This window comes from Lepus europaeus, unplaced genomic scaffold (assembly GCF_033115175.1).
Source record: "Lepus europaeus isolate LE1 unplaced genomic scaffold, mLepTim1.pri SCAFFOLD_419, whole genome shotgun sequence".
Classification (NCBI taxonomy): domain Eukaryota; kingdom Metazoa; phylum Chordata; class Mammalia; order Lagomorpha; family Leporidae; genus Lepus; species Lepus europaeus.
Genome location: NW_026909295.1, coordinates 20693 through 47550, shown reverse-complemented (window position 1 = coordinate 47550; position 26858 = coordinate 20693). Strand labels below are relative to the sequence as shown.

The window sequence follows — 26858 nt, the reverse complement described above, 5'->3', positions numbered from 1 at the left end:
AGCGTTGAGTCTGTGCCAGGGGCCTCGTGGGTGTCTCAGGGCAGGGCCTGTGCAAAGGTCCTGGGGCTGGACCAAGACTGGGGAGCTGCAGGAACCCCGCGTGGCCGGGGCAGAGGGAGGGAGGCAGGGCGGGCGGAGGCCGGCAGCTGTGGGCCGCAGTAAGGAGTCTGGGAGGGAAACCGAGGCACAGACGTTCTCCGGGCAGGGATCTGAGCTGTGCCCGTCTTGCGGGAGGAGACTGGAGGCGGAGGGGCCCGTGGGGAGGGCCCTGGGGGCCAGGAGCGGAGCCCAGCGGGCCGTGAGTCACTGGGCCTGGTGCGGGCGGCCGCTGCTGGCAGCGGCCTGGGGCCGGGAGTCGGGGAAAGGTGCAGGCCCGGCTGCCAGGCACGTGACCGTCCAGCCCCGCCGGCCCGGCCCGCGCCCGCCCCAGACCCTATAAGGCCTGGGAGCCGAGAGCAGAGCCGGCTGCCAGCCGCACCGCCCGCCACTCCGAGGGAGCCCGCGCGGTCCAGGTGAGCGGGGCTGGGTCTGCTCCTGTGACAGCCGGGTGAGGCCAGGCCCCCGGGTGGGTCCTGGGGCTGCTCGGGACCCCCCTCACCCCTCCCCTGCCCTGGGGCTGCTTGGGACCCCCCCTCACCCTTCCTCTGCCCTGGGGCTGCTCGGGACCCCCTCACCCCTCCCCTGCCCTGGGGCTGCTCGGGACACCCCTCACCCCTCCCCTGCCCTGGGACTGCTCGGGACCCCCTCACCCCTCCCCTGCCCTGGGGGCTGCTCGGGACCCCCTCACCCCTCCCCTGCCCTGGGGGCTGCTCAGGACCCCCCTCACCCCTCCTCTGCCCTAGGGGCTGCTCGGGACCCCCTCACCCCTCCCCTGCCCTGGGGCTGCTCGGGACCCCCTCACCCCTCCCCTGCCCTGGGGCTGCTCGGGACACCCCTCACCCCTCCCCTGCCCTGGGACTGCTCGGGACCCCCTCACCCCTCCCCTGCCCTGGGGGCTGCTCGGGACCCCCTCACCCCTCCCCTGCCCTGGGGGCTGCTCAGGACCCCCCTCACCCCTCCTCTGCTCTGGGGGTTGCTTGGTACCCCCTCACCCCTCCCCTGCCCTGGGGCTGCTCGGGACCCCCTCACCCCTCCCCTGCCCTGGGGCTGCTCTGGACCCCCCCTCACCCTTCCTCTGCTCTGGGGCTGCTCAGGACCCCCCTCACCCCTCCCATTCTGGGGGCTGCTCAGGACCCCCCTCACCCCTCCTCTGCTCTGGGGGTTGCTTGGTACCCCCTCACCCCTCCCCTGCCCTGGGGCTGCTCGGGACACCCCTCACCCCTCCCCTGCCCTGGGGCTGCTCGGGACTCCCTCACCCCTCCCCTGCCCTGGGGCTGCTCAGGATCCCCCTCACCCCTCCCCTGCCCTGGGGGCTGCTCAGGACCCCCCTCACCCCTCCTTTGCTCTGGGGGTTGCTTGGTACCCCCTCACCCCTCCCCTGCCCTGGGGCTGCTCGGGACCCCCTCACCCCTCCCCTGCCCTGGGGCTGCTCTGGACCCCCCTCACCCTTCCTCTGCTCTGGGGCTGCTCGGGACCCCCCTCACCCCTCCCCTGCCTTGGGGCTGCTCGGGACCCCCTCACCCCTCCCCTACCCTGGGGCTGCTTGGGACCCCCCCTCACCCTTCCTCCGCTCTGGGGCTGCTTGGGACCCCCCCTCACCCTTCCTCTGCTCTGGGGCTGCTCGGGACCCCCTCACCCCTCCCCTGCTCTGGGGGCTGCTCGGGACCCCCCTCACCCCTCCTCTGCTCTGGGGGTTGCTCGGGACCCCCTCACCCCTCCCCTGCCCTGGGGCTGCTCGGGACCCCCTCACCCCTCCCCTGCCCTGGGGCTGCTCAGGACCCCCTCACCCCTCCCCTGGGGGCTGCTCAGGACCCCCCTCACCCCTCCTCTGCCCTAGGGGCTGCTCAGCACCCCCCTCACCCCTCCTCTGCTCTGGGGGTTGCTCGGGACCCCCTCACCCCTCCCCTGCCCTGGGGCTGCTCGGGACCCCCTCACCCCTCCCCTGCCCTGGGGCTGCTCAGGACCCCCCTCACCCCTACTCTGCTCTGGGGGCTGCTCGGGACCCCCTCACCCCTCCTCTGCCCTAGGGGCTGCTCAGGACCCCTCTCACCCCTCCTCTGCTCTGGGGGTTGCTCGGGACCCCCTCACCCCTCTCCTGCCCTGGGGCTGCTCAGGACCCCCCTCATCCCTCCCCTGGAGGCTGCTTGGGACCCCCCTCACCCCTCCCATCCTGGGGGCTGCTCGGGACGCCCCTCACCCCTCCTCTGCCTCTCCCCTGCCCTGGGTGCTGCTCGGGACCCCCCCTCACCCCTCCTCTGCCCTGGGGGCTGCTCAGGATGCCCCTCACCCCTTCTCTGCCTCTCCCCTGCCCTGGGGCCGCTCAGGACCCCCCTCACCCCTCCTCTGCCTCTCCCCTGCCCTGGGGCCGCTCGGGACCCCCCTCACCCCTCCTCTGCCCCCCAGCTGTGGAGACCATCACCATGTCCACCTCAGAGGGAAGCCGGGAGCCCCCCAAAGCCAAGGGCAAGGTAAGGCAGGGCAGACGCTGGCCAGGGCTGCAGACCCCAGCTGCTGGGGTGGTGACCTCCCCGGCCGGGGGTCCAAAGAGGGCCTTCCCAGGCCAGAGGCGGGGGTGGGGGCGGGCTCTGGGAGCTGCGAGGCCAACTGCCCCTCCTGTCCCCACATCGTCCCCAGCCCGGGTGGCCCTCTGCGTCCTGGAAGGCCCTGGTCGTGGTGGACGGCGTCCTCCCTCAGGCGGGGGCGGTGAACGTGTCCATCGCCCAGGCGGGGAAACTGAGGCTGAGAGTGACCGGGACACGTCCCCCCTCCCTCCCCGGCCGTCCCGCGGTGCCGGGTGCCGGGATCCCGGGCTGTGCCACGCTCCCTGGTGCTCCTTGGCCCCGGCTCACGTCTCCCTGTGCCAATGCAGACCCTGGGCGGCTTCTTCAGCTCCCTGCCCGGCTTCGGGTCTGCCCGGAACCTCCTGGCCAACGCCCACGGCTCTGCGAGAGACGCCCGGCCGCGCGAAGACCCCGCGGGGGCCACGCCCCAGGCTCAGGGTGAGCGGGACTCGGGGTGGGGGGGTCCTGAGGCAAGGATACCCCTCGCAGGGGCACCCGGCCGTCGGGGAGCCCTGCTCTGTGTCTGGTGCGGCCGGGGGGGGCAGCTGAGACATCAGACAGGAGTGAGCCGCCCACCCGGCGTCCCTGCCCCCACCCCGCGGCCCAGGCTGGGTGCTCCGTGTGTCTGGGCCCCACAGCGCGGCAGCCACTTTCCCGGGCTCACCCAGCCCCGCCGTGGTCAGCCGGTGCAGGGGCAGGGGCCTTGGCGCCGCCCAGGCCTCGTAGGCCCAGAGCCCCGGGCAGCTGACTTGTGTTCCACATACCAAGACCGACAGGCGGCTGGCAGCTGCGGCGCGCGCGGGCGGGCGGGGCGCGGAGTGGGTGCCCCTAACCCTAACCCTAACCCTAACCCTAACCCTAACCCTAACCCTAACCCTAACCCGGTGGCCCCAGGGACTTGGGGGGAGACCCCGGTGGGGGAGGGGCCCGTGGCGGAGCTGGGCCGCGGCCATGGACGTCCCCTCCTGCTGTCCCTGGCGGGCAGGCTGGGACACTGCTGACCTTCCTGGCTGTGCCTGGGGGTTGTGTAATGGCCACCCACACCCCTCGCCCTCCCTGACTGGGCCCTGTCCCCACAGGGGCCACCGAGCTGGGTCCGACGGCCAAGGGGACAGAGAAGCCACCCACAGACGAGGTGAGGGGGCCCCCAAGCCCGGTCTGAGGGCCTCGGCCGCCTGCCCACAGCAGGAGCCCCCCGGGGCGGCCCCTCCTGGGGGTGTCACAGGCCGAGGAGGAGGTGGACAGCCCTGGGGTCCTGCTTTGGGGTCCTGGGGGTCCCTTCCCCTCTGCACCTGTTCCCACATCCATGGAAGGGTGCCACGGCCGCCGTGTCAGGCTGCCTGGTTCTTTGGCAGGAACTCCGTGACCTCCAGGTCACCAGGAGCTCGGGGAAGCGGAGCCACCCGGCAAGACGTGGGAGTGGGGGACAGCCTGGCCACCTGCACTGGCCCCGCCCCCAGTCCTGGGCCGCCAGGGACCCCTCTGACGGCCACACCAGGCGGCCAATCCCAGAAACCCTTCTGCCCCGGGCACAGCCCCTCCGGCACTCCCCGTCTGCCAGCCCCGGATCCGCTCCCCTGGCAGTGGGGCCAACCCCGCGTTCCGGTCACCGCGCTAACGGCGCACCTGCTGCACGCCCAGCCTCGGGCCCCTTGTCCTGACCCCAGCACCTGTGAAGGAGGTGCTCCCCTTAACCCCGGCTTTTCTGATGAGGATGGGGGCGCTGGATCAGAACCGGGGGTCTCTCGGCAGGTGTCTGGGGGGGAGGGGCCGGGAAGAGTTCTAGCACTTCCTGTCCTCGGGGGTGGGGCCGCCCCAGATCCAGGCCAGGCGCACCCCCAAGTCACGGCAGCCACGGATGTCCCCACACGTGGCCACGCGTCCCTGGGGGCAGCCCCCCCCCCCACCGCACACACAGAACTTAACTAAAAATAGCACTGGGCGTTCTGTTTTCCTGGGTCAGACAGGAGCCGGCCGCAGGGAGCCGGAGTTACCCAGGATACCGGGCAGCCCCTCCCTGGACCCTCCCTGCGGCCCCGTCCCAGAGCTGCGGGCCACTGTGTGTGCCTGAGCAGTGGCCCCGTCCCCCACTCCCCCTAGAAACCGGGCTCCAAGTGCCACCAGGGGAGCTGTGGCCGGGGTGCGAGCAGTGGGAGGGACCTGCCCTGGCCATCGGGGACTGGACGGGAGCAAGTGCGGGGCTGGAAGGAGCCACATGGCGCTCATGCTGCAGGCAGGGGGCCCTCCCATTGAGGATGCGAGCCAGGACGCTGGGCATCCATGGGCGGGGACCCTGTTGACTGTCATGTCCTTTCCCAGCAGATCACCTCTGGGGTGGCCAACATGGTGGACGCAGCTAAGGGAGCGGTCCAGGGAGGCCTGGGCACCACCTGCTCGGCCATCACAGGCACCAAGGAGGCACTGTCCACTGGGGTCCTGGGGGCAGTGGGCGTGGCCAAAGGCATTGTGCAAGGTGGCCTGGACACCAGCAAGGCCATGCTGACCGGCACCAAGGACACCGTGTCCGCTGGGCTCACTGGGGCTATGAACATGGCCAAGGGCACCGTCCAGACTGGGGTGGACACCAGCAAGGCCGTGCTGACCGGCACCAAGGACACCGTGTCCGCTGGGCTCACTGGGGCTATGAACGTGGCCAAGGGCACCATCCAGACCGGGCTCGACACCAGCAAGGCTGTGCTGACCGGCACCAAGGACACTGTGTCCGCTGGGCTCACTGGGGCTATGAACGTGGCCAAGGGCACCGTCCAGACCGGAGTGGACACCAGCAAGGCCGTGCTGACCGGCACCAAGGACACTGTGTCCGCTGGGCTCACTGGAGCTGTGAACGTGGCCAAGGGCACCGTCCAGACTGGGCTCGACACCAGCAAGGCCGTGCTGACCGGCACCAAGGACACCGTGTCCGCTGGGCTCACTGGGGCTATGAACGTGGCCAAGGGCACCGTCCAGACTGGGCTCGACACCAGCAAGGCCGTGCTGACCGGCACCAAGGATACCGTGTCCGCTGGGCTCACAGGGGCTATGAACATGGCCAAGGGCACCGTCCAGACCGGGGTGGACACTAGCAAGGCCGTGCTGACCGGCACCAAGGACACCGTGTCCGCTGGGCTCACAGGGGCTGTGAACGTGGCCAAGGGCACCGTCCAAGGTGGCCTGGACACCAGCAAGGCCGTGCTGACCGGCACCAAGGATACCGTGTCCGCTGGGCTCTCTGGGGCTATGAACGTGGCCAAGGGCACCGTCCAGACTGGGCTCGACACCAGCAAGGCTGTGCTGACCGGCACCAAGGACACCGTGTCCGCTGGGCTCACTGGGGCTATGAACATGGCCAAGGGCACCGTCCAGACCGGGCTCGACACCAGCAAGGCCGTGCTGACCGGCACCAAGGACACTGTGTCCGCTGGGCTCACTGGGGCTATGAACGTGGCCAAGGGCACCGTCCAGACTGGGCTCGACACCAGCAAGGCTGTGCTGACCGGCACCAAGGACACCGTGTCCGCTGGGCTCTCTGGGGCTATGAACATGGCCAAGGGCACCGTCCAGACCGGGGTGGACACCAGCAAGGCCGTGCTGACCGGCACCAAGGACACCGTGTCCGCTGGGCTCACAGGGGCTATGAACATGGCCAAGGGCACCGTCCAGACCGGGGTGGACACTAGCAAGGCTGTGCTGACCGGCACCAAGGACACCGTGTCCGCTGGGCTCACAGGGGCTGTGAACGTGGCCAAGGGCACCGTCCAAGGTGGCCTGGACACCAGCAAGGCCGTGCTGACCGGCACCAAGGATACCGTGTCCGCTGGGCTCTCTGGGGCTATGAACATGGCCAAGGGCACCGTCCAGACTGGGCTCGACACCAGCAAGGCCGTGCTGACCGGCACCAAGGATACCGTGTCCGCTGGGCTCACAGGGGCTATGAACATGGCCAAGGGCACCGTCCAGACCGGGGTGGACACCAGCAAGGCCGTGCTGACCGGCACCAAGGATACCGTGTCCGCTGGGCTCACTGGGGCTATGAACATGGCCAAGGGCACCGTCCAGACCGGGGTGGATACCAGCAAGGCCGTGCTGACCGGCACCAAGGACACCGTGTCCGCTGGGCTCACTGGGGCTATGAACGTGGCCAAGGGCACCGTCCAGACCGGGCTCGACACCAGCAAGGCCGTGCTGACCGGCACCAAGGACACCGTGTCCGCTGGGCTCACTGGGGCTGTGAACGTGGCCAAGGGCACCGTCCAGACTGGACTCGACACCAGCAAGGCCGTGCTGACCGGCACCAAGGACACCGTGTCCGCTGGGCTCACAGGGGCTGTGAACGTGGCCAAGGGCACCGTCCAGACTGGACTCGACACCAGCAAGGCCGTGCTGACCGGCACCAAGGACACCGTGTCCGCTGGGCTCACTGGGGCTATGAACGTGGCCAAGGGCACCGTCCAGACCGGGGTGGACACCAGCAAGGCCGTGCTGACCGGCACCAAGGACACCGTGTCCGCTGGGCTCACTGGGGCTATGAACATGGCCAAGGGCACTGTCCAGACCGGGGTGGACACCAGCAAGGCCGTGCTGACCGGCACCAAGGACACCGTGTCCGCTGGGCTCACTGAGGCTATGAACGTGGCCAAGGGCACCGTCCAGACCGGGGTGGATACCAGCAAGGCCGTGCTGACAGGCACCAAGACCGCCGTCTGCAGCGGGGTCACAGGTATCAAAGGGGCCATCCAGGGTGGTCTGGACACTTTGAAAACGGTCCTCCCAGGCTCGAGAGACGAGGTTTCCGCTGGGCTCCCAGGAGCTGTTCAACGTGGGCTGACCACGACCCACAGTGCCCTGACGGGCACCACAGACGCCGTCCGCAGCGCGGTGACTGGTGCTATGAATATGGCCACCGGGGCTGTCCAGGGGGGCCAGGGGGCCACCAAGGCCGCCGTGTCCTCTGGGCTCACTGGGGCAGAAGACGCCTTGGGGGCTGTGCACGCCAGCCTCGGGGCTGTCCACGCGCTGCCCCCAGCTCCCGAGGACGCCGCCTGGGGCAGTGACAGGGCCAGCAACACAGGCAGGGGGCCAGCTGCTCTGAGCCCCCGAGACACCCTCGCCGCAGCCCAGGAGGCCACCCCGGTCAGCGAGGACACTGCCCCCGACGTGGCCATGCCAGGCGGTGAGCGGGCCGGGCAGTGTGAGGGGCCCACAGGCTTCTCGGAGCTGCGGGACGAGTTCGAGGGGCTGGGGGAGATCTTCCACCCCATGACCGCCGAGGAGCAAGGTAAGGGCGGGACGCCAGGGAAGGGTTCGGGCCACCCTCAGCGGGCCCCCTGGGCGGGCGCAGCGGCCTAACCGAGGGGCCTGTGCCTCGCCCGCCGCCTGTCTCTCCAGCCCGGCTGGCTGCCTCCCAGCCCGAGCCCACGGTGCTCTCGGCCGACCGGGGCAGCTACTTCGTCCGTCTGGGCGACCTGGCGGCCGCCTTCCGGCAGCGGGCTTTCGAGCACGCCCTGAGCCACCTGCAGCACGGCCAGTTCCAGGCCAGGGCGGCGCTGGCCCGGCTCCACGAGTCCTTCCAGCTGGTGAGTGCCGCCCCAACCCCCACGGCACCCGGTGAGCGACAGCCCCGCGGGCAGGGCCCCCGAGCCAGCTGTCCTGGGTGCAGGGAAGCAGGCGGGGCCAGAACAGCGAGCCCCTGGGGAGGCGCTGGGGGCAGGCACGGCCAGGCTCAGCTGCCTGGGACAGGGCGGGGCTGAGGGCGACTTGCTTGGCATCCAGGAGACGGGCACCCCAGCCGGAGCAGTCTCCCCACACAGGGCGCTGTGCACAGGGGCCCTGCCTCCTCCAATCCCCTGGGGGCCAGGTCACTGCTGGCTGAGGGCCCCGCACCCCACGGCCAGCTGTGGGCACTCCGGGCGGGCAGCTGACCTGGTGTCTGGCAAGAGGACCCTGTCAGAGAGACGTCATGCCCCCAGCCAGAGGCAGGGAGGCGACCTCTGGGGCAGCACCCGCCTGGGGCAGGGTGGGCGGAGCAGCTGGGGTCCGCCGTCTGAGGACGGGGCGGGGTCCCTCTGCCCACCGAGAGGACGGCTGGCCCCTGGGGGGCTGCTGCATTCTGGGGAGCTAAACAAACACCCGAGGTAAGCCCAGGCAGCGCGCTACTCCGAGCAGAAGCCGTGAGGGGCCTGGGGCCAGGAGAGGCCCACGGGAAGGCAGCTCGGAGCCCAGGCTGAGGCCAGCGGCCCTGGGACAGCAGGGACCGAGCGTGGCTGGGGCCGGCAGGAGATGCTGCCCAGGCGGGAGTGTGCAGGCCACCGCCAGGAGGTGGAGTCGGCCCCCAGGGCACCGGGGAGCCGGGGTGGGCACAGCCTCGCTGATGTGCGGCGCGAGTGGGTGACGGCCGCCGCGGGCCGTGAGCCAGGGCATGGCCTTCCCCCCACGCCCGGGAGCCTCCGAATGGCCCCCCGCCCGACGGGCCCTCGCCACGCAGCCAGCCCCCCCACCAGGCTCTCTTTCCAGATTGAGAACACGCAGGCTTCGGTGCAGCCGGCTCTGGACCAGGGCACAGGAGCCACGGAGGATACGGGCCCCCTCCAGGTACCCCCAAGCACACGGGCCCCCTCCAGGTTCCCCAGGCAGGGCTGAGCCCACCCCTGTCCCCAGCCCCGTCCCCGCCCTCGGGGCACTCACCTCTCCGCCTCCTCCCCAGGGGGACGGCGACCGGGCCCTGGCCCAGGCCCGCGGCTTCATCCAGCAGCTCCACCGAGCCTACAGCGGCCTGGCCTTGGGGCTGCAGGGCCTCCCGCCGGAGCTGCAGCAGCTGCTTGGGCGGGCGCGGCACAGCCTCTGCGACCTCTACGGCATCGTGGCCGCGGCGGGCTGCGTGCAGGAGCTGCCCGCTGAGCACCTGGCCCAGAGCCGCAAGGCCGTGAGCCAGGCGTGGCAGGCGCTGGAGCGGCGGCTGGAGGGCCTGCAGCACAGCCCCCCGCTCGGCTGGCTGGTGGGGCCCTTCGCCTCGCTCCCCCGCGGGCAGCAGCTGTAGGGGCCGTGCACCTGCCCCGGAGCCATTCCTGCCCTCCCTGCTGGCCAGAGCCAGCCGTGGGTCCTTTGTGGGCCTGCAGCGGGGAGGCGCCAGGTTCAGCCACGCCGCCATTCCGCTGTGCCTCCCCCGACCCCGTCCCGAGCTAGGAGCCTCAGACCGCTGACCGAGGGCCTGCAGCCAACGCTCGCTCGCAAGCACTCCCGTTAGGAGATACACGGCCAGGTGCCCAAGCCCCCGAGGGCCTCGCTTCACTAACCCCTCCTCCGAGACCCCTCCCTCCCTGAAGGGGGCACCTCCAGCCCCACCGTCTGGTCCCAGAGCCACCAGCTTGACCCCAGGCCCCGGACAGCCCTGTTCTCCGCCAAGAACCACGGCCCCTTGAGCCAGAAAATCCCAGAATGCCACTGAGCAGTCCCCACAGCCCCTGCTGTGCCCCAGCGTGGCCAGCAGGGGGCCGCCAGGGAGCGGAGGACGCCGTGGGCCGCGGGTCCACCCAGCTCCCCCGGCCGCCCAAGAGCCCGTGGGACAGCAGTGAGCACCCTCTCCCCAGGCAATGGCCTAGGCCCTCCAGGAGCCAGCAGGCCCCAGTGGGGTCACCACGTCAGCACGGCTCTGACTGGGGAAGCTGGCACCTTGGGTACAGCCTCGGGACACCCGGGAGCCCCCGAGCCTTGTCACCGTCCCCACACGCCGTGCCAGCCACAGAGACCAGGCCCTGGGACTTCGCCTGAAGTCCATCCAAACCCCACGGGGCCACGGCCGCACAGGAAGCCCCTGCCCCGGGGCTCGGTCATGGTAGCGGCTGGGAGCCCTGGCCAGACGCTGCCAGTGCCTGGACGCCGGGGTTACCTCAGGGACAAGCAGCCCAAGGTCACACAGCACTGTCCTGCTGCTGTGCCCCGCGTGGGGCTGGTGATTCGGGCGTCGCCCGGGGCAGGGGGGCGGGACGGAGGCTCAGGCCCGGGTTCCCAGGACGATCGCCATCCTGTGCCCTGACAGGCCTCGCTCCCCAGCCCGCAGGCTTGGGCTGGGCAGCCAGCACCCTCCGCCCAAGGTGGCCGCAGCCCAACCCCTTGTTCCCCAGTGGACGCCTTGTCCAGCCCCTGCTGCCCAAGGCCGCTGGCAAACCAATAAAAGTGATTTGTTTTTCATTAAAAAACCCTTTATAGTCATTTCATGGCGATCGGAAATCACAGAAATTAGGCAGAAAAAACCCAGGGGGACAAATACAAACGAACAGCACAGCGTTCCCCAAAAGTTCTCGGCTCTCCCGGGAGGCTGGGGCAGGACGTGGGCAGTCCCAGGAGCGCCAGGGGCTGCGCTCGGGCCGGGGCCAGGGCCGCGCTCAGCTCTCCTCGTCCAGGGACTCCGAGTCCAGCCGCACCCGCTCGCGCTCCGGCCGCTCGCTCCCGGGCCCGTCCAGGTCGGGGCCCTCCCGCGGGCTGCTGGGGGGGGCAGAGCGAGGGCGGTGTGAGGACCCTCCGGCCCCGTCTCTGCCCGCAGGGGAGGGGTGGGGCGCGGCTTCCTGGCTCCTGCCGCCCCCTGAAGCCGGTCGGCCTGGCAGCCCCGCCACACACACACACACACGCCAGCCGTGGGCCCAGGCGGCCGGTGCTGCTGACGGGTGCCCGCGTGGGCCACTCCTGGAGGAGACCCAGGCAGCGGGCAGAGCCCAGCCCCCCACTCACTCGTTGTGCAGGTCTTCGGGGGAGCCGCACCGCGGGCCCCCCTCCGAGTGCTGCCCACCCTCGGCCTCCTTGTCCTCCACGCTCTCCTCCTTCTGGGACAGGGCCTCGCCGTTCACGGGGGCTGACAGCTCTGTGGGGACAGGCCCACGGCAGAATGCTGGGCGCTCGGCGGAGACCCCTCCCCTTGCCACGCCGAGCGAGCCAGCCTGCCCAGCGTCGCCCTCCCAGTGCACCGTGACTGTCCCACGGGCTGGGCCCTGGGCCCCCAGCAGCCACATCCCCAAGGGTTCCCCACTGCAGCTGGCCCAGAGCTGAGCGACATGGGAAAAGCCAGCCGCGGCCTGGGACAGAAACCAAGGGGCCTCCAGCCGAACCCCGGCCAACACCATCAGAGCGTCGGCCACCCCCAAGCCTCCGTCAGCAGCCGCTGGGGAGCACCCTCCCCGGGAGCCCCCGCGCCCCAGCCCGGCAGACACACAGGCAGGTTACACAGGTGTCACGGAGCTGGGCGTGCGGTCAGGGCTCCTGCCTGGCCCGCGGCACAATCCCAACACCCTCACCGGCCACCCCAGGGAGGCAGCGCCGGCCAGGGCGGGCAGGGCGGAGCCAGGCTCCCTCCTAGGGCACGCAGCTCCCCGGGGCCCTCACCGGTGCTCGGCTCGTCCTCCGCCTTCTCCTTGGGGGGCTCCTCTGCCCCCAGCTTCTCCTCGGCCCTCTCTTTGTCCGGCCCTGTCTTGTTGGCTTTCTGGATGGCCTCGATCTTCGGCCCCAGCACCCGCGACTTGAGCCGCGTGTAGACTTCCGCCGCCTTCTCCATCACGTCCTTGTTGGCTTTGTAGCGGCGAATCTGGCCGCCGGGAAGCAGGGTCACCAGGGGTCACCAGGCGCAGGGGGCCTCAGCGACGCCACGGGCAGTCCCCCCGGCCCCTCCCCCTCGCCGGGCACCTTCTTCAGCGTGGCCACCACATCTGTGTTCTTCTGCAGGATCTGTGACGTCACCTGCAGGGTCCCCAGCTGCTCCAGCGCCCCGAGACACCGCTTCACGTCCTGCGGGGGGGGGGGGGGGCAAGTGAGGGGCCCGAGGCCGACAGGCAAGCAGGGGCCAGGCACCTCGGCTGGAGGCCCCGGCCGCTCCCACGCAGGCGGCACAGGACCCCCAGGGACCCACCTCCTGACTGCGGGGGGAGCCCAGGGCACAGGGTGGGGCCCCCGACAGGACGCCACGGGGGGGGGTGGGTGGGGCTCACCGGGTTGTCCACCTTCAGGGCAAACTTGATCTCGCTGTGCAGCTTCTGTAGCTTCTCCTCCACGGAGGGTTCTGGGCCGGGAGAGAGGTCAGGGGTCAGGGGTCGGGGTCAGGAGAGGGGGGATCAGGGGTCAGGGGGCCCAGGCGCGGAGGAGTCTCAGGTCCCCGCCCTGCACAGGTCCACAGGGTCCAAGTGACGGGAGCCTGGGCCCAGGCTCTGGCGGCCCACGTCTGGGGGCAGGGCTGTGGGCAGGGCTGGCCGCCACGCGCTCACCTCTCTTCTTCTCCACCTTCCTGTCCGGCGGGAGCCCCTCGGACCGCTTTCGGGTCCGCTCCGCCTTCACGGGCCTGTGGAAAGGTGCTCCCTCAGCTGGGCCTGGACGAGGCCTCTCCCTGTGAGCAGCCCTAGGGCCTCGGGGCGGACCACACCCCCCGCGGGACACAGCCTCAGGAGGCCCTGGGAACTGGGTCTGAGGGGGGAGCGAGGCTCCGTCGTGGCCTAAGTCCGGCAGGGGCCGCGGAGAGCCGTGGGCCTCGGGCCTCGGCCCTGCGTCCCAGCATGCCTTGTGCTGTGCACACGCACTGGCAGGCGCATCACAGGCCGGCCCCGACCTCAGAACCAACCCCACTGGGCCACGCCTGGGGAGGCCCCTACCACCCACTCGAGACCCGCATGGAGCTCCAGCTCCTGGCTCAGGCCCAGCCCCGCCCTGGCCATTGTGACCCTGCGGGGACTGAAGCAGCAGGTGACCATCTCAGCTGTTCCGCCTTTGGAAGAGGCGCATCTAACAAGGCCACCAGGCTGGGGCGTGGCCACCGCGCTCCTCGCTGTCAGGGGGCCGGCCCCTCCCACTCCCTATCAGGAGCCCCCCGGCATGGCAGCCACCACGGCATCAGGGGACGGAACCCAGGGGACAGCCACGGGCCTGGAGTTGCCTGCACAACCCCAGGACCAGATGACCAGGGCCTGACTCGGACGGCACAGAGGCCACCGCCCCGGGACCAGGGCGGGGAGGCAGGGCCGGGGCGGTGCTCACTTGGCTCGGGGCCGCTCCTCGGGCCGCCCTCTCTTCTCCTTCGGGCCCGGCTTCCGCGACGACTCGGTGCTTTGAGGGGGCGGCTTCTTAGGCGGCTTCTTGGCCTGCAGCAGAGAGACGCATGGTGCTCCCACCAAAGGCCACCCTTGGGACCCGTGCCCGGCCCACCCTGCACGGCGGCTCCACCCAGAGGGGTCAGCGCCCGCCTGCCCAGCGGCTGCAGGGCGGCCACACCCCTGTGCCCGGGTGAAGACGCGGACGGCGGTCTCCTCGCTCTCCCGCAGGAGGGCGGTGGCCGGGGCAGGGGCGGCGCACACACCTCCCTCTCGGGCGCGGCCTCGGGCTCCGAGTCGGAGGAGGACGGCGGCCCGCGGCCCCGGCCCCGGCGGCCGCGCTTCCTCACGGGCTGCTCGTCGTCCCGCGCCTCCTCGCCGCTGCTGCCGCCGCTGGCCCCGCGCCCGGCCCGCTCCCGCCGCCGCTCCCTCTGCTCCTTCTCCTGCTTCTCCTGCTCGCGCAGCCGCCGCAGCTCCTCCTCCTGCTCGCGCCGCCGCCGCGCCTCCAGCTCCCGCCGCCGCGCCGCGTCCCGCCGCTTCCACTCGCTGATGCGGTCCACCTCGTCGCTGTCGCTGCGGGCGGGCGGGCGGGCGGGGCGTGAGAGGGGGCGGCGTCCGCGGCCCCCCAGGCCCCCGCCCCGGCCGGCACCCACCTGGCACCCACCTGTCGCTGCTGGAGCTGGGCGGGGGCTGCTCGGCCTTCGGCTTCCGCCCTCGGGGCTTCGGGGGCGGCTTCTCGGCTGCGGGAAGGGGCGACCCTCGCACACGCGGCCTCTCCAGGCCGCGGGGCCGCCCGGGGCGCGGTGGGGCCACAGGAGGGCAGGCCCTACCTGGCTTCCTCCCCCGCGGTTTCTTGACGGAGACGTCCGAGTCCGAGGAGGACGACGGGGACGACGAGGGCGACGCCGACCCCGCCGCGGCCGCGGGCTCCTCCTTGGCCCCGTCCGACTCCGCCCTGCAGTCCGAGTCCGAGGCAGAGGGCGCCTTCTGGGGAGAGGCGGGGCCTCGTCGGGGGAGGACTGGGTCGGCCCCGCCCCGCCAGCCCCCTGGGCTCTCACGGCTCCGCCCTGTCCCAGCACCTGCAGGCACAGCCCGCCCCCTCGCCGCCAGGGGGGCCCACAGCCTCACGGGAGCAAGTGCGACCCCCAGGGTTCTCACTGGCTTCGCCCCACCTACAGGCAGGCGTGGGTCCACAAACGCACACCCGCACACACAGCGTGCTCGGACACGCACAGTACATACCCATCACACACTTGGGCACTCACGGACACGGCACCGTGCATACACGGCAGGCCCCGTCACCACACACACGACGGCCCCCCCAGCCGACGCCCCAGACGCGTCCGTGCCCTGGGGTGGGCGCCGCGGGGACGGCCTGCCCCTGGGGCAGTGCGGGTCAGAGCCACCGCCCACGAAGCGCCCACCGCACGCGGCGCGAGACCACACAGCTCTACCTGCTTCTTGCGGCCCCCCGGGGGCCCCCGCCGCGGCCCCCGGACCACCGCTTTCTTCTCGGGGGTGAAGTCCTGCGGGGCGAGAAGGAGCTGTAGGGGCCGCGGCCGCATGGGAGCCCCTCCCTGCCCCCGGCCCCGTCCGGGCCACCCGCTCACCTGGTCGCTGGTCTTCTCGGACTCCGAGGAGCTCTCCGAGTTCTCGTCGTCGGACGGGGACGCGCTGGCTCGCTCCCGGTCGCTGGAGGCCTTGCGAGCTCGTTTGGAGAGGGACATCTGCGGGGGGAGGCCGCGGGGTCAGCGGGCGGGCGCGGAGCCGCTCACGGACGCTCCCAGCCCGGGTCGGGCAGCTCCGGAACCTTCCGGTGAAGCCCCCGTCTGCAACGCCGGCGACCCACACGGAGTGCAGCTCCATCCCAGCTGCCCCGCCTCTGACCCACACCCCGGCCAAGTACGGGCGCCCCCGTCGCCCCCTGGGAGCCCCCGGCCCAGCCCCGGCTGGGGAAAGGCCCAACAGACCCAAGGTCTCTACTGCTCTGCCTTCCAAATACAAGAATTTTGAAAACAAAAATAAACCGGGGCCAGTGCTGGGGCCTGCCGGCCTGGCTCAAGCCTGCCATGCCAGCATCCCTCATAGGCACGGGTTCGAGTCCCAGCTGCTGCACTTCCTGCTAGTGCACCGGGGAGGGCAGCAGAAGACGGCCCGAGTGCTTGACCCCTGCACCCGTGTGGGAGACCCGGATGGAGCTCCTGGCCCCAGCCTGGCCCAGCCCCGGGGTTGCGGCCAGGGAACCAACAAGTGCAAGTTCTGACTGCCAAATAAACAAGCCAGTTTTCAAAGACAAAGGACAAGACCCGAGCGAGAACCAGCCTGTGAAAACGCAGGGGGCTCTGTGCTGGGGCCGCTCGGTCAGCTGGCAAGAGAAGCCATGGGTGTGGGGAGGCCGCGGCAACGCATGTCCAGTGCCCTCCTCGGAAGGGAACCTGGCACAGGAGGGGCCGGGGCCGGGGCGCAGCGGGTAAAGCCCCCGCCTGTTGCACTGGCATCCCATAGGGGCGCCGGTTTGAGTCCTGGCTGCTCCACTTCCGGTCCAGCTCCCTGCTGTGGCCTGGGAAAGCAGTGGACGATGGCCCAAGTGCTGGGCCCCTGCACCCACGTGGGAGACCCGGATGCAGCTCCTGGCTCCTGATCGGTACAGCTCCGGTCATTGCAATCAATTGGGGAATGACCCGGCGGATGGAAGACCTCTCTCTCCCTCTCTCTGTAACTCTTTCAAATGACGCCTTCCCTGGTGTGGCTAAGGGGATCACGCAGTAACGCAAGTTGCAAGAAAGTTAAGAGGTAACCCCCAACAAACTGACCAGGGCTAACCTGAGAGCGGAGGCCGGGGGCTGGGGGCTCAGACAGAGCCACCGTGGGGGCCCACTGAGGGGAAACGTGCAGACAGGAGTGGACGAGCGGTACGGGGGCGTGGCTGCGCAGGCGGGGCTTGCTCTCTGGGGGGAGGGCACCCGGGAAGCGGGGGCTGCGGGGCTCTGGGGGCTCCCACCCGGCGAGGGGGAGCGGGCGGCGCTCACCTTCAGCGCCGACGTCTTCCGCTTCAGGCCGCTGTTGTCACTGCTCTTGTCGGAGTCCGAGTCGCTCTCCATCCGGTCGCTGCCGGCTGTGGCGGTCACGGCTGTGACAGCCATGACCCCCCGGTCCTCGTCCTCGTCGGTGTCGCTCCTGCCGGCTGGGTCGGCCTCGGGGGCCTCGCTGTCAGAGGAACTCACGGGCTGGGGGAGAGGCGGCGCGTCACCCCGCGCCCCCAAGGCGGGCCTGCCCCCCAGAGGGCCGCCGCCTCCCCGCCAGGGTCCACAGGCTGAGCTCAGAAGGCCGGCCATGCCATGGCGCTCGGTTACGCCTGGGCCACGGCCGTCGGCTTCTTTGGGGCTCGGGTCCACGTCCACTGCCTCGACCTCACAGGATGCGCGGGCTGTCACTGCAGACAGCGCCGACAGCCCACGTGGGCGCCGGATCGAGTCCCGGCTGATGCGCTTGGGAGGGCAGCCGAGGACGCCCCACGTGCTTGGGCGCCCCGGAAGAAGCTCCTGACCCCTGGCTTTGGCCTGGCCCAGCCCGGGCTGTTGCAGCCATTGGGAAGCGAACCGGCAGGTGGAAGACCCCTCTCTCCCTCTCTGCTAACTCTGCCTTTAAAATAAATAAAACAGGCCGGCGCCATGGCTTAACAGGCTAATCCTCCGCCTTGCGGCGCCGGCACACCGGGTTCTAGTCCCGGTTGGGGCACCGGATTCTGTCCCGGTTGCCCCTCTTCCAGGCCAGCTCTCTGCTATGGCCCGGGAAGGCAGTGGAGGATGGCCCCAGTCCTTGGGCCCTGCACCCCATGGGAGACCAGGAGAAGCACCTGGCTCCTGCCTTCGGATCAGCGAGATGCGCCAGCCGCAGTGGCCATTGGAGGGTGAACCAATGGCAAAAAGGAAGACCTTTCTCTCTCTCTCTCTCACTATCCACTTTGCCTGTCAAAAAATAAAAAATAAAAAAAAAAATAAATCTACAAACAAGCCCTGACAGCCACACACACGGCCGGCACACACCAGTCTGCCGAGGCGCTGGCGTCGGCCCATGCCGGGCGGGGCAGGTGTACCCCTGGTCCCCGCACCCCGGAGCTGACGGTCAGAGGAGACGATGACCAGAGCACAGTGCCACCCGTGACAGGCAGAGGAAACTCTGGCAGAAGGATTAAGAAAGGTGGGCGCTCCCGGCCCCTCTGAGGGCCGGCAACTCATGGAGGAGCCGGCGGCAGCACGTGGGGGGCACGGGGCGGGGGCGCCTGCCGGAGAGCAGCAGTGGATGAACGAGGGTCCCCCCACCACGGGCAGAGGCCGGCAGACGAAGACGGAGACGCTCCGGGGAGGGGGTGCCCGGTGCCCAACGTCGACCACAAGATGGCACAGGGGAAGTCACTCTAAGCTCGCTGGAGGGACGTGCGTGAGCCCCGGCTGTGTTCAACCATCACCGAGTCAGTCAGCAAACGCCACAGGACACCTGCTATGTGCCCAAGAAAGACCCGGCCTGCCCTGGGTACCGTCTGTGGGAGACCCGGCCTGCCCTGGGTGCCACCTACGGGAGACCCAGCCTGCCCTGGGTGCCATCTGTGGGAGACCCGGCCTGCCCTGGGTGCCACCTACGGGAGACCCGGCCTGCCCTGGGTACCGTCTGTGGGAGACCCGGCCTGCCCTGGGTGCCACCTACGGGAGACCCGGCCTGCCCTGGGTACTGTCTGTGGGAGACCCGGCCTGCCCTGGGTGCCACCTACGGGAGACCCGGCCTGCCCTGGGTACCGTCTGTGGGAGACCCGGCCTGCCCTGGGTGCCACCTACGGGAGACCCGGCCTGCCCTGGGTACCGTCTGTGGGAGACCCGGCCTGCCCTGGGTGACAGAGGAGTAAGCCACAGGACACCTGCTATGTGCCCAAGAAAGACCCAGCCTGCCCTGGTGCCACCTGTGGGAGACCCAGCAGTCCCCTGGGTGCCACCCACGGGAGACCCGGCCTGCCCTGGGTACCGTCTGTGGGAGACCCGGCCTGCCCTGGGTGCCATCTGTGGGAGACCCAGCCTGCCCTGGGTGACACCTACGGGAGACCCGGCCTGCCCTGGGTGACACCTACGGGAGACCCGGCCTGCCCTGGGTGCCACCTACGGGAGACCCAGCCTGCCCTGGGTACTGTCTGTGGGAGACCCGGCCTGCCCTGGGTACTGTCTGTGGGAGACCCGGCCTGCCCTGGGTGCCACCTACGGGAGACCCGGCCTGCCCTGGGTGCCACCTACGGGAGACCCGGCCTGCCCTGGGTGACAGAGGAGTAAGCCACACCGCACAGCGTGAGAAGTGGCCGCCGCAGCTCCCAGCACGCAGAGTGCAGCCCCCCCACAAGGAAAGTCTCCCAGGTCACCCACACGGCTGCTTCCCGAGTGCCAGCTAACGTCGTACCCGAGAGCATCAGTCTTTAAAACGCACGCTCTGACAACCACGCGAACAGCAATCAAAAACAGTTCTGTGACGAAACCCAAGGGGCAGGGGCGCAGGAGACGCCGTGCACCGCGGCCACACAGGGACAGGGCTGCGGGGAGCTGGAGGGACCCCACGGTGTGGGGTGGTGGGAATGTTCCAGAATCAGACAACTGTGACGGCTGCGCAGCACGGTGAACGTGCCGACAGCCACGGTGGGTACAATTTTAAATGGCTAAAACGGCGACTTTCATACCATGCGAATTTTATCGCCACTTAAAAAAACATTGGGATAAAAAAGCCCCATCTCCTGGGATCCGGCTGAGCTGGGGGCCGGGGGCCGCGGTGCGGAAGCAGGCGCGGGAGACGTGAGGACGGCTCGAGGAGGAGTAGGTGAGCAGAGTGTCAGGGCCAGGCCCACGGCACGGCCGGAGCAAGGGGCAGACAGTGCGGCTGGGAGGCGCAGGGAGGAGCCGCCCCAGGCCGCACAGACACCAGGGCTGGGCCCCTGCCCCCTGCCCCCTCTGCTTTCCCCACCGCGAGGAGCTGCTGGGAGCCCGGGCCAGCCCCGGGCAGACCAGGCAAACCAGAAATGAGAACCAGGTGTTGACAGAGCCAGCGGGTTTTGTCTACGGGGCCAGCGGGGACCCTCGCGGTCTCCGACAGAGGAAACGCGGCCGGGGCAGGCAGAGCCCCAGGGTGAAGAGGCCGGGAGGCAGCAGCGGCACTTCCGGCCGGCGCGCTCACACGGGCTCTGGGCGTCTTCGGAGGGCTCCCCGCCAGGCGCACCGCGAGACGGGGTGCCCCGTGGCACCGGGGGCGGCTCAGGGCTCCGCGAGCAGGCCAGCATCAGCACCTCCCAGGCTGGGAGCGACGTCCTGGCTCACGGCTCAGGGTCATGGTCGGCCTGGGTCCGGGAGCCTCAGCCACTGCACGCTCCCCCCAGCGCCAGACATCCGGGCCCGACCTGTGCGCCCGCAGCCGGCGGGGACGGGGACACCACCAGGCTTCACAGCTGGGGAAACCGAGTCTCCGGGCTCATGACCGGCCCCCTCCCCCGTCTGCGCACGCAGCTGGGCCTCTGCTGCCAGAGGAGGGGAGGGGCGGGGTGGGCCCTGCCTTCCATCGGAGGCGTTGGGGAGTCCGATCCACACTGAGAGGTCCGGGCGAACTCGGGACTTCAACTTCCGATCACACACCCAAGTCCCACGGCCGAGGGAAGGAGGAGCGGACGGGGAGGCCACGCCCAGCCTGGCCGCCACGCCCCAGGTGCCCGCGCAGCCTGTGCGTACTGCCGAGCACCTACCTGGCAGAGGCCGGCACCACGGCGCTCCACAGGACGCCGGGGCCCGAGGTACGGGGCAAGCAGGGGGTCCCGGAGCCAGGTCCACCTGCCCACCTGGCGGGGGTCCTGGCCCTGGGGAGAGGTCCCTCCCAGGCCGTCCTCTGCCACCCTGCCCCCAGCCCGTGCAGCACGGGGCCCACACGCAGGCCCTGCACCCCCCATCGGCTAAGGCGTGAGGACCCCTGGGCAGGCACCTGGGCCAGTGGCCAAGACATCGCGTCCAAGACGGCAGCGTCTGCCTCCGGACCCCTGAGGCAGCGGGCATGGCTCAAGGGACTGGGTCCCTGCCACCCACACGGGAGGCCGAGCCGACCGCTGCTTCCAGCTTCAGCCCCAGCTGGGGCCACCGCGCACATCTGGGGAGTGAACCCCGCGGCTCTCAGTCTCTGCCTCTCGAGTTCAGATAAAAATAAATCAATAGGTCGACGGTTCTCAGCCACGGGGTGATGTGGGTCTCCTGGGCGCTCTGGTCAGTGTGACTGTCATTGGGGGTCATCCTGGCACCAAGGGGGCACAGGCTCGAGACGCCGCCCAAGGCCCCCGCAGTGCCCCGGCAGCTCTCAACGGCAGACGGCGGCCCAGCCCGGCCCCGCCCCTCACTGCGGAACTCCGTCAGCAGGTGCGGACGTTGCGAGCTCTCTCTGGGCAGGTGAGCAAGCGCCTCCGTCCGCTCATCTTTACGATGCAAAAAAATACCACCCACCCCAGCCACTGCCAGGACACAACGCACCTGGGGGCCGGCGGCCGCCTGCAGGGCCAGAGCCCACACCGGTCGCTCCCCTTACAACCCCTCAGTGGACAGGAGGCAGCCGAGCACGGCGCGCGTGGGGGTCCCTGCCCCCACAGGAGAGGCCTGGATGGAACTCCATCCAGGCTCCCGGCTTTGGCTCTGCCCAGCCCTGGCCTTTGTGGCCACTTGGGGCGAGAGCCAGCGGACTGCACAGGGCCCCGGGCACGCAGAGCCACGCACGCGTAGGCACGGCTGCACCCGGGGCGTGCTCGGTCCGCGCTGCTCCACCCGCGTCTCCAGGGGCACAGCCCGGGAAGCCAGGCTCCCCAGGGAGGCGCCGTGGGGGCTGCCGACCCCGCCTGCCAGGGGCCCTCCTGGGGCGCGGTCAGCGTTACTTTGAGCTTCTTTTCCTCGAGGGCAGCATCTCCGCGGTACCTGGCGAGCTGTGGGTGTCCAATAAATATTACACGGCGCGATGACTCACCGTGCGGCAATCAGCCGGGGACGTAACCGAAGCCCCGGACTTGAGGTAGCGCCAGAAACCTGACTTCCTCCAGCCCGTTCACCGGAGGGGGGGGGGGCAGCTGAGGCCGAGACACGGTGGGGCCAGCCCCCGCCACGCACCGCACTGTGCAATCCGCCCCCTCCCCTGGAGACACTGCCAAACCCCTGGCTCTCAAGAGATGTTTGCCGAGTGAACCCCCAGTCCCCACCCGTGGGCTCCCGGAAGGTGAGGCCAGCATCCTGGGCCCTCACAGAGCGCACGGGGGGGGGGGGGGGGGGCGCCACAGACCCTCACGAGCTCTCGGCCAGACCCCCTGCAGGCCGCAGGTGTGAGGCAGGACCAGGTGCTACCAAACCGCCCCTGCCTCTGCCCAGGAAACCAAAGCCTCGGGCGGCCCGCGCCGGCTCCGGCTCCCCTTACCTCTCCCCGGCCAGCTCGGCCCTTCCTCCCCCGCGGCTCAGGGGCAGGGCCCGGAGCCCCGGCCTCCTCGGCCCCCAGCCGGCCCTCTGCTTTGCTAGAGGCCTCCCTGTGCAGACACCCGTCTGCCCCCCACCCCCACAGTCACAGACCATCCTGGCTCTCCCCCCTCAGTCTGAGCTCTGACCGACGGGGCGGCGGGGCTGTGGGTCAGAGCCATGGTTCTCTCCCCGGTAGGACAAGCGGCTTCCCTGGCTGTGGCTACGCCCTGTAAGGGCTCCGGGCCGCTCCGCACCCACTCAGGGGCCCCCACCCGGCCCGCGGCCCCGGCACTCACCGGAGGGGCGCTGTAGCTGGCGTGGGGGTTGTTCTGGATCTCCCACAGCCCCTCGTTGAAGCCTTTCCTCTTGTTGGGCTTGCCGTACTTGTCTTTACATTTGTCGTAGGGGAACAGGTCCTTGGGCCCCAGGAAGGCTCTGGAGAGAGTGAGCGCGGGCCGGTCAGAGCCAGGCCCCCCGAGGACCCCGGGAGACGCCGAGCCCCGGCTGGGGACACTTACGTCTCGTGCGTGCCGAAGAAGAAGATGGGGTACTTGTTGGGAGGGGGCTTCACAGCGCCGTCGGCGATGTCATCGATCTGCAGGGAGAGGCCATGAGGGGCGGCTGGGGTGGGGTGGGGCCCCGACCCGGGACCGCGCCCCGAATTGCTCCAGCTACTCGAGGGGAAGCGCGCCCGGAGGAGGGGGACCCTCCAGCCCGGAACCGGCGTCGCCGTCCCATCAGGCACCTGCACGCTTCGGGGGACCCCCTGCGCCCCCCGGCCCCCCCATAAGGGAGCTGATGCTAAGGCCGCGTTCCACCTGAGCAAACGGGGCCCTGACGCCAGCACGGGGTGGGGTCACGCTCGGCCTCTGCGAGCGCCCAGGACCCTCCCCCGGGACCCTCCAGCCGGCAGGAGCTCAGGCAGCCAGGCGCTCCAAGGAGGCAGAGGGTGGGGGGTGGGCTGCGGGAGACAGGCCCTGAGCATCCAGGAAGTCCCACCCTCTCCCCGCCGGCCCATGGGCTCCGGCAGCTGTCAGTCACCTCCCCACAAGAGGCTCGCAGCCCCTTCACTTCCAATCAGGGCTCGGGGAGCCGCAGAGTGGGGAGTGGGGGAAGGAGGCGGGGGCTCCGGCGAGCGGAGCGCTGGGCCCAGACCGGAGGAAGAGGAGGAAGTGCGGGGCTCCAGCGCTCCGCTCTCCCCGGGACAGGGAGCGCGCAGGTCAGCGGGGCCGGCCACTCATCCCAGCTCCGGGTGGCCGCGCGACCCTCCCGGCCTCCTCCCGACTGCTCGAAGTCCTGGGCTCCTGGGGGCCCGGCCAGCACACCCCAGCCCCCGACCCCCCAGGCCCGGGCCGGCCCGGCACCCCCCAGCCCCCGACCCCCCAGGCCCAGCCCGGCAAGTGCTCCGGGCACCCCAGCTCCCGACCACCCCAGGCCCGGGCCCGGCTCTGGCTCCCGCAGCCACTTCCCGCACCCCACATTCCTTCAGCCCGGGGTCAACCTGAACCCTACAACCTGGGGCTGCCATCGGCCTCCGGGTCCCCGCCCCGCACTCCTGCCCCGGTGACAGGCCCTGTAACCCCACCCCTGCAAACCTGGGACCCCAGACGCCCCCAGAGGGGAACCCGCGGTCCCCTTGGCCCAGCCCTCTGGCTTCCCCTTGACGCTGGGGGTCTCGACCCCCTCCAACGCGGCTCTCCCTGGCCCCTCTAGCCTCCTGCGTGGGAGCCCGGCCTTGGGGAACCCCCAGGGACCCTCGTCCTCACCGCCGGGCCCCTCATTCAGAGATGCAGGCACCCCCGGCTCAGCGAGAAGCCCCATTTTCACCCCTGGCCCCAGCCTCGGGGCCAAGCCCCTCTCTCTGTGCTTCCAGCCCCCGCCTCTGCAGCCCCCCAACACAGAGCCCGGGACCCCCAGCGCCAACCCGCTCGGCCTCCGGGGGGGGGGGCGGGGACCTCGCCCCTCCAGCCCCAGCCCCCTCCCCAGTGTGGGCGCTCAGCTCTCCCAGGCTCAGCCACCCGCAGGCCCAGAGACCCCGGGTATTGGCTCCGTCAGGCCCGCGAACCCCAGCGCTCGGGGCTCCGGGTGGGGCACCCCCAGGTCCCCAAGTATCAGCTCCCACGGGCCTGGACCCCCGAGCACTCCTGCCTCGGACGCCGGCCCCAGCCCCGGGACCCCCTCAGCCCCCCAGACCCCGCCCCCAAGCCCCGGGACCCCCTCAGCCCCCCGAGCCCACGAGCTCCGGCCCCGGGACCCCCTCAGCCCCCCGAGCCCACGAGCTCCAGCCCCGGGACCCCCTCAGCCCCCCAGACCCCGCCCCCAAGCCCCGGGACCCCCTCAGCCCCCGAGCCCACGAGCTCCGGCCCCGGGACCCCCTCAGCTCCCCAAGCCCACGAGCTCCAGCCCCGGGACCCCCTCAGCCCCCCAGACCCCGCCCCCAAGCCCTGGGACCCCCTCAGCCCCCCGAGCCCACGAGCTCCAGCCCCGGGACCCCCTCAGCCCCCCGAGCCCCGCCCCCAGCCCCGGGACCCCCTCAGCCCCCCGAGCCCACGAGCTCCGCCCCCAGCCCCGGGACCCCCTCAGCCCCCCGAGCCCACGAGCTCCGGCCCCGGGACCCCCTCAGCCCCCCGAGCCCACGAGCTCCGGCCCCGGGACCCCCTCAGCCCCCCGAGCCCACGAGCTCCGGCCCCGGGACCCCCTCAGCCCCCCGAGCCCCGCCCCCAGCCCCGGGACCCCCTCAGCCCCCCGAGCCCACGAGCTCCGCCCCCAGCCCCGGGACCCCCTCAGCCCCCCGAGCCCACGAGCTCCAGCCCCGCAGCCCCGGGACCCCTCAGCCCCCCGAGCCCACGAGCTCCGGCCCCGGGACCCCCTCAGCCCCCCGAGCCCACGAGCTCCAGCCCCGCAGCCCCGGGACCCCCTCAGCCCCCCGAGCCCACGAGCTCCGCCCCGCAGCCCCGGGACCCCCTCAGCCCCCCGAGCCCACGAGCTCCAGCCCCGCAGCCCCGGGACCCCTCAGCCCCCCGAGCCCACGAGCTCCAGCCCCGCAGCCCCGGGACCCCCTCAGCCCCCCGAGCCCACGAGCTCCGGCCCCGGGACCCCCTCAGCCCCCCGAGCCCACGAGCTCCAGCCCCGCAGCCCCGGGACCCCCTCAGCCCCCCGAGCCCACGAGCTCCGCCCCGCAGCCCCGGGACCCCCTCAGCCCCCCGAGCCCACGAGCTCCAGCCCCGCAGCCCCGGGACCCCTCAGCCCCCCGAGCCCACGAGCTCCAGCCCCGCAGCCCCGGGACCCCCTCAGCCCCCCGAGCCCACGAGCTCCGGCCCCGGGACCCCCTCAGCCCCCCGAGCCCACGAGCTCCAGCCCCGCAGCCCCGGGACCCCCTCAGCCCCCCGAGCCCACGAGCTCCGCCCCGCAGCCCCGGGACCCCCTCAGCCCCCCGAGCCCACGAGCTCCGCCCCGCAGCCCCGGGACCCCCTCAGCCCCCCGAGCCCACGAGCTCCAGCCCCGCAGCCCCGGGACCCCTCAGCCCCCCGAGCCCACGAGCTCCAGCCCCGCAGCCCCGGGACCCCCTCAGCCCCCCGAGCCCACGAGCTCCGGCCCCGGGACCCCCTCAGCCCCCCGAGCCCACGAGCTCCGGCCCCGGGACCCCCTCAGCCCCCCGAGCCCACGAGCTCCGGCCCCGGGACCCCCTCAGCCCCCCGAGCCCACGAGCTCCGGCCCCCCAGACCCGGGACCCCGCGGCCCCACCCCCCCCGCGGGGCCCATCTCCCGCGAGGCCTCACCCGGGCCGGCCAGTGCGGGTAGCCCTTCATCTTGGCGAACACCAAGTCCCCGGGCTTGAAGGCGTAGGGCATGGTGGCGGCGGGAGGCCCAGGCCGCGGAAAGCGGCGGCGGCGGCGGCGGGAGGCGAAGCCGGGGGCGGGAGCGGGACGCCGAGGGGGCGGGGGCGGCCGTCCGGGCAGCCGGCCGGCGCGTACTTATTGGGCTCCAGGACTCCGGAAGTCCCGCCCTCCGGCCGTCAGCGGCCAGGATGGCTGTCGCTCAGGACCACGTGCGGGGACGGAGAAGCGCGGGGGCCAATAAGAAGAGGGGTTGGAGCAGAGCAAGTTAACGGGATTGGATAACGGGCAGAAGCAAGGGGCGTGACCCAGAGGTCTAATTGGAGGGGGCGGAGGTTATGGGAGGTGAAAGGGGAAAGAAGGGAGGAGGGAAACCGAGGCGCTCAGGGAGTTAGGGGCGAGGCTTAGGAGAGAGGGCGGGACCTAGACCGCCACGGGCGGAGGCACTTCAAGCAGCGGGCAGACCATTGGTTAGCACAGGAAACAAGAACCAATCAATGTAGAGGACACCACGGAGGCGGGGCTTCAAGAAGGGATGCAGGCCATTGGGTGCCGTGAGAGACGCGCCTGAAGGTAGGAAGCGGGCATTGGCTACGGTAGGGGGCGGTGCTTAAAAGGGGGCGGGCCATTGGCTATCAAGAGAGGACAGGTTCGACTCCAAACAGCGAAGAGCCAATGCTCGCTCAGGAGGGCGGGGCCTAGGTAAAGCGGGGTGAGGCGGGGGAGGAGGGGACTGGGAATAAACAGCCGGGAAATGCGCGAACCGCTGCTGCTTCGTTCCCAAGTCGGGTTGTGCTGTCCGCTGCCCAA

At 71.2% G+C, this 26858-nt stretch overlaps 2 protein-coding genes across 6 annotated transcripts; one reads left to right on the top strand and one right to left on the bottom strand.

Moving 5' to 3' along the window:
* The first annotated feature begins 456 nt into the window (after positions 1-456).
* On the top strand, positions 457-10826 carry PLIN4 (perilipin 4). Of its 2 annotated transcripts, none has more exons than XM_062185492.1 (8): positions 457-512; positions 2503-2567; positions 2969-3098; positions 3740-3795; positions 4983-7935; positions 8046-8233; positions 9171-9248; positions 9361-10826. In XM_062185492.1, the coding sequence occupies exons 2-8, from the start codon at positions 2520-2522 to the stop codon at positions 9691-9693; spliced, it is 3786 nt and encodes a 1261-aa protein (XP_062041476.1). In that variant the 5' UTR covers positions 457-512; positions 2503-2519; the 3' UTR covers positions 9694-10826. The 2 variants fall into 2 exon arrangements, with proteins under 2 accessions (XP_062041476.1, XP_062041475.1); XM_062185491.1 differs by having other exon boundaries at positions 4980-7935.
* On the bottom strand, positions 10818-26139 carry HDGFL2 (HDGF like 2). 4 transcript variants are annotated; one of them, XM_062185493.1, is made up of 16 exons: positions 25992-26139; positions 22731-22807; positions 22509-22647; positions 16747-16944; positions 15328-15444; positions 15172-15243; positions 14548-14704; positions 14382-14457; positions 13984-14290; positions 13665-13768; positions 12902-12975; positions 12629-12699; positions 12327-12428; positions 12030-12228; positions 11382-11511; positions 10818-11138 (listed from the first exon to the last, which is right to left on the bottom strand). In XM_062185493.1, exons 1-16 carry the CDS (start codon positions 26061-26063, stop codon positions 11039-11041), a joined length of 1995 nt encoding a protein of 664 aa, XP_062041477.1. In that variant the 5' UTR covers positions 26064-26139; the 3' UTR covers positions 10818-11038. The 4 variants fall into 4 exon arrangements, with proteins under 4 accessions (XP_062041477.1, XP_062041478.1, XP_062041479.1 ...); XM_062185494.1 differs by having other exon boundaries at positions 10818-11135; XM_062185495.1 differs by having other exon boundaries at positions 10818-11135; positions 14548-14701.
* Positions 26140-26858: the final 719 nt, after the last annotated feature.

Coding starts and splice junctions, on each gene's coding strand:
- PLIN4 (XM_062185491.1), top strand. CDS start 2,520: ATGTCCACCTCAGAGGGAAGCCGGGAGCCCCCCAAAGCCAAGGGCAAG. Junction 3,099..3,739: donor GGCCACGCCCCAGGCTCAGG/GTGAGCGGGACT, acceptor CTGTCCCCACAG/GGGCCACCGAGCTGGGTCCG. Junction 8,234..9,170: donor TCCACGAGTCCTTCCAGCTG/GTGAGTGCCGCC, acceptor CTCTCTTTCCAG/ATTGAGAACACGCAGGCTTC.
- HDGFL2 (XM_062185493.1), bottom strand. CDS start 26,063: ATGCCCTACGCCTTCAAGCCCGGGGACTTGGTGTTCGCCAAGATGAAG. Junction 15,244..15,327: donor CCGAGAAGACCAGCGACCAG/GTGAGCGGGTGG, acceptor CTCGCCCCGCAG/GACTTCACCCCCGAGAAGAA. Junction 14,458..14,547: donor ACCGCGGGGGAGGAAGCCAG/GTAGGGCCTGCC, acceptor CCCTTCCCGCAG/CCGAGAAGCCGCCCCCGAAG.